Source organism: Elephantulus edwardii, unplaced genomic scaffold (assembly GCF_000299155.1).
Source record: "Elephantulus edwardii isolate Elephantulus edwardi_28Jun2011 unplaced genomic scaffold, EleEdw1.0 scaffold00246, whole genome shotgun sequence".
NCBI lineage: Eukaryota > Metazoa > Chordata > Mammalia > Macroscelidea > Macroscelididae > Elephantulus > Elephantulus edwardii.
The window spans coordinates 3,584,357-3,594,137 of NW_006399996.1; the positions used below are offsets into that span (position 1 = coordinate 3,584,357).

At 50.1% G+C, this 9,781-nt stretch overlaps 1 protein-coding gene across 1 annotated transcript; it reads left to right on the forward strand.

Annotated features, from left to right (window-relative positions):
• The first annotated feature begins 451 nt into the window (after positions 1-451).
• Positions 452-9,781, forward strand: ARHGEF15 (Rho guanine nucleotide exchange factor (GEF) 15). Its single transcript, XM_006899155.1, has 15 exons — positions 452-1,070; positions 1,345-1,677; positions 2,110-2,164; positions 3,104-3,162; positions 3,259-3,470; positions 3,553-3,713; positions 3,880-4,032; positions 4,815-4,944; positions 7,364-7,438; positions 7,536-7,628; positions 7,708-7,874; positions 7,975-8,127; positions 8,234-8,316; positions 8,422-8,526; positions 9,630-9,781. The coding sequence occupies exons 1-15, from the start codon at positions 458-460 to the stop codon at positions 9,779-9,781; spliced, it is 2,544 nt and encodes an 847-aa protein (XP_006899217.1). The 5' UTR covers positions 452-457.

Consider the following 9,781-nt stretch of genomic DNA (forward strand, 5'->3'; position numbering starts at 1 on the left):
GACTGTACACCCGGCTCCATCACACGTGCGTGTCACCACACGGGGACTGCACATAGATGTGCAAATGCACAGCTGCACCCTCTCCCCGCACCACTGAAAGCTGAATGCTGCCCATGGACCCAGCCCTTGGGCATACTGAGTCTCTACCTATGTGCCCCTCCAACCGCAGCCTCATTGCACACTCTGGCCTGCCTGTCAACACGGACTCTGTCCTCAGGAGGGGGAATAAAGGGCAGTGAGAGATGGAAGAGAAAAGAAAGTGGAAAGAGAAGGACAGGAGTTGACACATTCTTTGTCTTTTCTCCCAGCTCCAGAATTGTGGCTCCTTGATTTGCAGACAATTTCTCCCCACTTTTATCACTCTGAGGCACTCAGCTGGGCACTGAAGGCCATTCTCTTCTTCCTTCTCAGGGGATGACTCCAGTGCCAAGTCTTGGTCTTTTGAAGAGCTCTGAAGATGATGTCAGCCCCGTCCCTTCCTGTAGCAACACCCCCTACTCAGAAGCCCCCTCGGATCATCCGCCCTCGCCCTCCTTCTCGCCCCAAGGGGACTGCCCAGAACCCAGGGCTTCCCCACAATGGGTCTGCCTCACAAGAACTTTCCCCCACCTCCAATGATGCAATACCCCCAATGTGCACCTCTGTCTTCTGGGAGCCCCCTGCTGCATACCTCAAGCCCCCTGCCCTTATGCCCCCCTCAGCTTCTAAAGTCAGCCTCGACTCCCCAACTTCCCCAGGCTCATCTCCAAGCACCCCTAGTCCAGTGTCCCGACGCTCTGCCTCTCCGGAGCCTGTGCCCCGGTCTCCAGTTCCCCCACCCAAGCCCTCTGGGTCACCTCGGACAACTCTGCCTTTGCTCTCTGAGGCCCAGGACCTGTCCAAGGATGACCCTGCCTCTGCCCCTGGCACTGTGCGGAGGCTGGCTGGCAGGTTTGAGTGGGGAGCAGACGGCAAGGCCCAGGCTGCCAGCACTTTGGAGCTGTGTCCCCAAAGTGGAGTGGATGTGAATGGAGGTAGAGATGCTCTGCAAGACATCCCTGCTGGGAGTGGATCACAGGAGAATGCTTCAGGTATGTGCACGGCAGGGCCTGGACACCGCAGTCGAGCCCATCTTCTTTATTTCAGTGCTTCAAGACAGGACACTTTCAGGGGCTAAAATGGAGTTTGTGTTTGGAAATCTGATTTCAGCACCTGTGAGATTGAAGTGTCAGAGTTGGGGAGTTAGATGCTGTGGCTGAATCTTGATGTTTCTGTACTGGATGGTCAAAGTTAGGGAGGAGGGGTGGGTTAGGGTGGGTCTGGGCCCCAGGGATTTTGCCTTTAGGATATCTTTGTGCCCCACAGATGCTGCCGTGGTCTGTCCTCCCTGCTGCCCCTGTGTCTGCCATATGGCCCGGCCTGGCCTGGAGCTGCGATGGGTGCCTGTGCGGGGCTATGAGGATAACCTCAAGGTCCCTTGCCGGACTTCCCCACTGCGGACCTCCCGTTCCCGCTCCAACCCTCCAAACGGTGGTCACCCTGCGGTTGTCCTCACATCCTACCGTTCCACTGATGAGCGCAAACTCCTGCCGCCTCTGAAGCCCCCCAAACCAACTCGGGTCAGACAGGATGCCATTGTCCCCAGGGAGCCCCCACAGCCAGATTTAGATCTGCCCTCCGAAGATGGAATCCAAACAGGTACAGGGCCTCTGCTGGTGTAGTCAGTCTATAGGAAGGCGTACGGCTATCAGACTGTGGCTCTTCCCTGGTGGTTCAAATCCACCAGCAGCTCTGGGGGAGAAAAATGAGCAATCTCCCCTCATGTAATTTACAACCTCAAAAACCTGCCATGAGTCAGTTCCAACTCTTCAGAAGTGAGTTTTTTTTTTTGAGACAGGGCTTGTGGGATGGACCTCTGGGTTGTAAAGGGAAGGCTGCACCTAGGCAGAGCATTTTGAAATTTTAGAAAGCACAGCCTCCAATGGACCCTGAGTTTTCATTCTTTCATCAGCTTCTTCTTTGAGCCTGATGGGAGTTGTAGTTTTTACACTTATTGGCTGTGGCTGGTCTAGGAAGTCCTGACCTGGAGATTCTAAGGTTTGTTCTCTTTACTCTGGGCTCTCTCTCCAGGGGACAGTCCTGATGAAGCACCTCGAAATGTTTTTTCAACAACCATGGAGGGCAGGTACCAAACATCTCACCCTTCCTCCCACCCCTACTCCCATGTAGCCAGACTAACCTTCAAGTCCGGTTAAACCTTCCACAGGTGGTGTGAAGAAGGGTGGTTAGGATTCTAGCAACAAGCAAACCTGGGTTCTGGTCTCAGAACCTTTGATTAATTCACTGACCTTATTATAGAAACTTTCTGGATCTTAGTGTGCTCATCTATAAAATACCTATGAAATGCCAGTTACCCCAGAGAGTGGTTAGGATATGATATTGGTGAAGGGCTGGACTCTGTTGCTTTAGTTTCCCCCTTACTCCTTGAAATCCTTGTCCACTGATCCACTGGCAATCATGAGCAAGTCTTCTAAATTATCTGACGTGATAATTGTCTGAGATTCACCATCCTTATCAGAGCTAATCTTGGCTCATTCATTTATTCAGCAAAAGTTTACTGATATTGTGGCTGGGCATTCTCCCAGGTTTTTGGCTTGGAGGAGCAGGTGTGTTGGTGGGAGGCCTTTGGGTTTGATCATACTGACTTTCATGGAGGCATGTTGTTATGTGATGTGGAATCTTCTATGACTCCTAGTGGCCCTGTGGACAATAGATCTGAGTCTTGCTCTATCCTCACGATCTCGGACATGCTGGAGCTCTTTGCTATGATCACTGTGTCAATCCATGTGATTGAAGGTATTTTGGAGACATAGACAGGAAGTGCTAGACAATGGTTGCTACTATGATAGGGCTGGTGATAGACACCTGGAAGTCTCTTGAACACAATGGTGAAGATAACAGGCCTGGGCTTCTCCTGCATCAGACACACCCATGTAAATAACCTGGGCTTTGGTCTGAGAAGCTATCAGGGCCATGCATACAATGACTGAGTATTCCTTTACCTCTCCCTGGAGGTGTGCAGCAGCAGTGGTTCTGGGTCTTCCATCCCTGTTTCTCTCTGCAGAGAGGAAGAGGGCCTCGAGGGGCTAAAGGAACAGAACTGGGAGCTCCCGCTGCAGGATGGTGAGGCTTCTAACTTCTGGGATCCTGTTGGAACCAAGGAGAAGGGAGGCGCTGAGGGCACTACATCTCCTTGATGTGTGTGCCTTCGATTTCCAGAACCCCTGTACCAGACCTATAGAGCGGCTGTGCTCTCAGAGGAGCTATGGGGGGTTGGTGAGGATGGAGGTCCCTTGCCAACAAACCCCGAAGACACTCCCACCTTCACAAGGCCCCCGGGACCACGCAACACCCTGTGGCAGGAGCTTCCGGCTGTCCGAGCCAGTGGCCTCCTTGAGACCCTCAGCCCCCAGGAGAGGCGCATGCAAGAGGTGGGTGCATCTGGGCTCAAGACCGGCTGGGCGAGGTGCAGCAGAAGAGTGAATGGACTTTCCCCAACTGCCCATCCTTCAGAGCCTATTTGAGGTGGTGACATCGGAGGCCTCCTACCTGCGCTCCCTGCGGCTGCTGACCGACACCTTTGTGCTCAGCCAGGCACTCCGGGACACACTCACACCCCGGGACCACCACACTCTCTTCTCCAACGTGCAGCGAGTCCAGGGAGTCAGCGAGCGGTCAGTGGGGCCCTGTCCTCCAGCAGACCAGGCCCTGGGGTCTGGTGCTCTGCCTGGGTCGTATTCTTCCATGGGCTCAGTTAGTTCCCAGCTCTTCCCTTGGTTGGTAACATGGCTAGTCTGGCTCCTTGTCCCCTCCATTGGTTATTTCCCTTCATGTGGCCAGGTTCCTGGGTACGTTACTGTCCCGTGTGCGCACCTCTCCTCACATCAGTGACCTGTGTGACGTGGTGCACACCCACGCCATGGGGCCCTTCTCGGTGTATGTGGACTATGTGCGAAACCAGCAGTATCAGGAGGAGACCTACAGCCGCCTCCTGTAAGAACTCCACAGCCCTATATATCTGTTTGGCCCTGGGGAGGCAGGTGGGGGGGTCTAGGCCGGAATAGGCCGGGAAGCCGGCTGGGGCTGTGGAGAGCTGGAGGCAAATGCTGGTTGCCTGGGCTGATTTTACTTTTTCATTGTGTGTGTGTGTGTGTGTGTGTGTGTGTGTGTGTGTGTGTGTGTTGGTGGTGGTGTTGCTGTTTGTTCTCCACCCCCATTGGTTTGCATGTAATAATTTATATAGTGTTTTATTCACGCACATTGTGCTTCATTCATGTGCAGTGTTTTATACAATCCTTCATCCACATTCATAGACATTATGTGAAATGGAGTCGGAACCAACCTATGGCTGACCTTCTAGCAGATTTTCAGAGACAGTAAATCCCACGAGAAAAGATTGCCCATCCCTTTTCCAGGGAAGCTGCTAGAGGATTCAAACTGCTTTCCTTTGGGATTGCAGTGCATTTTATAGAATTAGTTACTATTGATCTATGCCTGCTACTACTCAATCTCCTTGAGTCCCCGTTGAATCTTTCACCACATCTGCCCATCAAACTCTGCTCTCCTAGTGATTTCCACCCTCTTCCTTTTTTGCCTCCTTCTCTTTGCCTTTGCCTTTCTCCTTTCGGACATTTATACACTGGATCTTACTAGTTATCCTTCTATTTTTACAACGATGGTCTTAGGTAATATTTGTCCTTATGAGACTGAGTTAGTTCACTCAGTAATGATCTGTGGACTCTACCATGTGATGTAGTATTTTTTTATTTTTGCAGGGATACCAACATGCGCTTCTCTGCGGAGCTGCGGCGCCTGCAGAGTCTTCCCAAGTGCGAGCGCCTCCCGCTGCCATCCTTCCTGCTGCTGCCCTTTCAGCGCATCACCCGCCTCCGCATGTTGCTGCAGGTACCAGCCTGGCTGGGGTTTTCCCGCCCACCATCCCAGCTGGAGAATGCTACCCACAGATCTCTAACTTCATTCAGTCACTCAGTGATGTTGAGTCAGAACCATTCATAGAGGACCCTCTAGTAGATTTTCAAGGATGTAAATTGCACAGGAGAAGATTGCCCATTTTTCTCCTTCAGAGACACCTGTGGGTTGGAACCACCAGGGAAGCATGGCCCCTGAGTCAGCACACACCTGCATAAGGATCGCATACACAACCAGTGCCCCATCTCTTACTCATCCCCACCTCCCACTGCACCATGACCACCACCTTTTAATCAAGGCCAACTCATGACAACCTCCAGCATGTCAAAGTAGAACTGTATTCCATAGTGTTTTCAAAGGCTGATCTTTCAGTAGATTTCCAGCTCTTCCTTCTGAGGCACTTCTGGGTGGCTTTGAACCTCCAGTATTTTGCATATTTCCTGGATGATACTCTTGATATCTTCCCACAGCTCATCTGGTTTTCATTCATTAGTATTCAAGGCCTCAAACCTGTTCCTGAGTTGGTTTTTAAATTCAGGTGGGATAGCCTCAAGGTCAATTTTTTTTAAAACCAAAAATCTTTTTTTTTTTTTACATTTTTTTATTATTTTGTGTGGATGTGTGAGTGCCGTCAAATCGAATCTGACAGGTACAGGAGGAGATTGCCTCCTGCTCCAGCAGAGCATCTGGTGGATTCGAACCCTGTACCTCTGGGACTGCAGTGCAGCTCATTGCCACTAGGCCACCAGAGCTCCCTTCAAGGTCAAATTTTTATTCCTGTGGATTTGATTTAATTTTCTTTAGCTTTAATTTGAACTTGCATATGAGTAGTTGATGGTCTGTTCCACAATCAGCTCCTGGCCTACTTTTCACTGTTGATATTGAACTTCTCCAATGATTCCTTCCACAGATGTAATCAGTCTGATTCCTGTGCATGCCATCAGGTGAAATTCATGTGTATAGCCTGAATTTATGTTTCTTATAAAAGTTATTTGCTATGAATAAATTACTGGTAGCCTTCTTTCTCAGTGTTCCCCCCCCCCCAAGGTCAGTCCCGTTTTACAACAGTGGCACAAGCAGTATTTGTCCTTTTGTGACTGAGATACTTCACTCAGCAAAATGTCCTCCAGGGTCACCCATTTTGAATAATATTGCACAAGTTCCTTGTTTTCAATGCAGCATAGTATTCCATTGTGTGACTATTCCACAGCTTCTCTATCCATTTGTTTGTTCATGGGCACTTTGGTTGTTTTCAACTCCTTGCTATTGTGAACAAAGCTGCAATAAACATGGGTGTGCATATATCTGCTTGGGTGGTAATTCGGGTTTCTTTAGGGTATATTTCCAGTAGTGGAATTGCTGGATCAAATGGTATCTCTATTTGCAACTTTTTGAGAAAGCGCCACACCACCTTCCACAGTGGTTGTACCATTTTATACTTCCACCAACAGTAAGTAAGGGTTCCAGTTTCTGCACAACCTTGCCAGCATTTGTTGCTTGCTGTTCTGATAAATTTTGCTTTTCTGACTGGGGTGAGATGATATCTCATAGTTGTTTTGATTTGCATCTCTCTTCGAGCTAGGGATTTTGAACATTTCTCCATGTGCTTGTTGGCCATCTGAATGTCTTCTTCGGTGAAGTGTCTGTTCATATCCTGTGCCCATTTTCCTAATGGATTATTTACCTTTATCTTGTTGTGGTGCTCAAGTATATTATAAATTCTAGTTATAAGTCCCTTATCTGACATGTCATTACCAAATACTTTTCCCAGTCAGTGGCTTCCCTTTTTACCCTGTTGGAAAAGTTTTTGGATGTGCATAGGGATTTGATTCTTAGAAGGTCCCATTCATCTATTTTGTCTTCTCCTGGTTGTAGAAGAATTCTATCATTCTATCCCCAGCCTCATTTCTGTCACCAAGTCCATGTTTTCCGACTACTGATCCTTCTTCCTAGTTTCCAAACAATAATAATGGTCTCCAATTATTATTAATGCATGTTGGTTGCATGTTAGATCAACTTCTGACTGCAAAAGACACACAAACACAATCTCATTGTCTTAGAGTCACTTCTAACTCCTGACTGACTCCTTCTGTGTTTCCAGAGCTATAAAATAGCATAGGAGTAGATTGCCCATCTTTCTCCCTCAGAGTCACTGGTAGAAGATGCTTGGTTATTATCCCTACCTTAGAGATGAGAAAACTGAGTCTCAGGGAAATAACACGAATTGCTTAAGGTTATGCTGGTGATAGAAGGTGAACTCTCTCAGCATGGTTGAAAGATTTATCCCAAGTTCCCAAACTGAGCATTTCTCCAAGCCATCCAGATTCCTCTGAGCTGTGACCCCCTCTCCCTTTTAAATCTTGGGCCTCAGAACAGGGGTTCTCTTTGTCCCTAGAATATCCTGAACCAAACGGAGGAGGGATCCAGTCGTCAAGAGAATGCCCAGAAGGCCTTGGGTGCTGTCAGCAAGGTGGGTAGGAGGATGCTGGGTCAGGAGAGGTGACAGGGTGGTAGGATGAGATGGAAGGGGTGGCCTTGAGGATGTGTGACCTGGCACCTTTACCCAGATCATTGAGCGCTGCAGCGCTGAGGTGGGGCGCATGAAGCAGACTGAGGAGCTGATCCGACTCACCCAAAGGCTGCGCTTCCATAAAGTCAAGGTTTGTTCTTGATCAGAGCCCCCACTCTCCCTTTCTCCAGAGCTCCTTGAGGGAACTCTGTCCAGCTCCTCTCTTACAGGCCCTGCCCTTGGTCTCTTGGTCAAGGCGCCTGGAGCTGCAGGGGGAGCTAATGGAGCTGGGGTGGCGCAGGGGTGGCGTCCTCTTCCCCTCGCGGTCACGGTCACGCTTCACCCCTCTTTGCCTGCTGCTCTTCAGTGACCTGCTGCTCGTTACTCAGCCTAAAAGGTGACTCCCAAGGAGGGAGGAGGGCACCTAGGCTGGGGTGGGAGAGCTGGGGCCCAGGTGAACGCCAGCTCTTACTCGGAACTCTCTCTTTTGTGGGCAGTGGGCAGAGGCTGCAGGTTCTGGACTATGCCCATCGCTCCCTGGTCCAAGCCCAGCAGGTTCCAGATCCATCTGGCCCCCCCACGTTCCGCCTCTCCCTTCTCAGTAACCACCAGGGCCGCCCCACCCACCGGCTACTCCAAGCTTCATCCCTGTGAGTTACCTCTCAGACCTCCCCCCAACCTCCTCCTGAGTCTCTCCTCTGTGACCACAGCCTAACCCTTGGGGCCAACTGTGACTCCTCACTATATCCCCACCAGATCAGACATGCAGCGCTGGCTGGGAGCCTTCCCAACCCCAGGCCCTCTCCCCTGCTCCCCAGACACCATCTATGAGGACTGTGGTGAGTGCTGGGGGTGGGGGGAGGGGAAATTGAATCTCAAGGAGAACATAGAGGGGGAGCTCACAGAGCCTTGATTTTACTGCAATGTTATCCACTCCCAACCAGAATGTTCTCAGGATCTGTGTTCAGTGCCTTCTACACCTACCAAGACTGAGAGACAGAGTCTGGCATCCAAGGGTCCCTCCAAACACCTGCATAAGAGCCCTGAAGGTGAAGAATTATTACTTATGCATTCAATAACTATTAAGGAGAGGCACTTAAAACTCAAAGATGGCACCTCTCTTGAGTCCAGCTGCTCCAGAGGAGAAAGACGGGCAATTTCCTCCCATGAGATTTACAGCCTCTAAAAACCCATTGAAGGGTCAGCTATGAATTGGTTTTGACTCAGCAGCAATGAGAGTTTGAAGTATGAACACTGCATTTGGAGATCCTTGCGCATTAAACAGTGATTCCTGCCTTGTGAGAGAATACATTTTAACAAAAGAGCCAGAAAAGACAAAGAATTAGTAAAATGAATAAGAAAATTATGTAGTGCATTGTTGTTGTCATGTATGCTGTTGAATCAGAACCAACCCATAGCTGATCCTCCAGCAGGCTTTCTGAAGCACTTTATTACACAGGAGGATATCGCTCATCCTTCTGCAGAGAAGCTGGTGGATTTGAACTGTGTTCCTTTGAGATTGAAGCACAGTTTCTTACCACTAGGCCACCAGAACTCCCTACTTAGTGCATCAGAGGCTGGCAGGTGCCATGGGAAAAATAAAAATGAGGCCAAGTAAAGGAGGGCAGAGGTCAGGAGTGCAGAGAAGGCTACAACTTTAAATAGGGAGACTGAGGTGGGACTCGCTGAGAAGGCAACATGGGACGCTGGCCTGAAGGAGGTAATCAACAGCTACCTGGGAAAGCATCCCTGTCAGAGGAAACAGTCAGTGCCAAGGTCCTGAGGCCCAGGGATTTGAGGGGTCAGCAGGAAGGTCAGAGTGGCTGAAGGGTTCCAGGAAAGGGCAGTAAAGCGGGAGATGAGATCATAAAATAACAGGGACAGCTCATGTGAGCCCTTATAAGTGGTTGGAAAGACTTGGCTATGGACTCTGAGTGAGATGAGCAGACATTAAGGGGCTCGACGCTGGTGGCTCCAACCCTCTCTGCTGTTGCTGTCACTTCTGCTTGCAGTACCCTTTCTACTAATACTCCAGGCTTCTGGACTAATTCCCATGCCCACGATGACCCTCAAGGCCTCAGGCCCCCTCCACTAAGGCATCTTTCTTCCTCTTCATCTATCCCTCTACTTAGATCTCTGTCTCTTTCCCCAGGCTGGCTAAAGGGTGTCCCTGGGACCTTCCCTGCCCAGTTGGTGTGTGAAGTCACAGGAGAACATGAACGAAGGAAGCACCTTCGCCAGCACCAGAGGCTTCTTGAGGCTGTTGGACCCTCTTCAGGCACCTCCAGTGCCTCCCCTCCCTAA

Coding starts and splice junctions, on each gene's coding strand:
- ARHGEF15 (XM_006899155.1), top strand. CDS start 458: ATGATGTCAGCCCCGTCCCTTCCTGTAGCAACACCCCCTACTCAGAAG. Junction 2,165..3,103: donor TCAACAACCATGGAGGGCAG/GTACCAAACATC, acceptor TTCTCTCTGCAG/AGAGGAAGAGGGCCTCGAGG. Junction 4,033..4,814: donor GAGACCTACAGCCGCCTCCT/GTAAGAACTCCA, acceptor TTATTTTTGCAG/GGATACCAACATGCGCTTCT.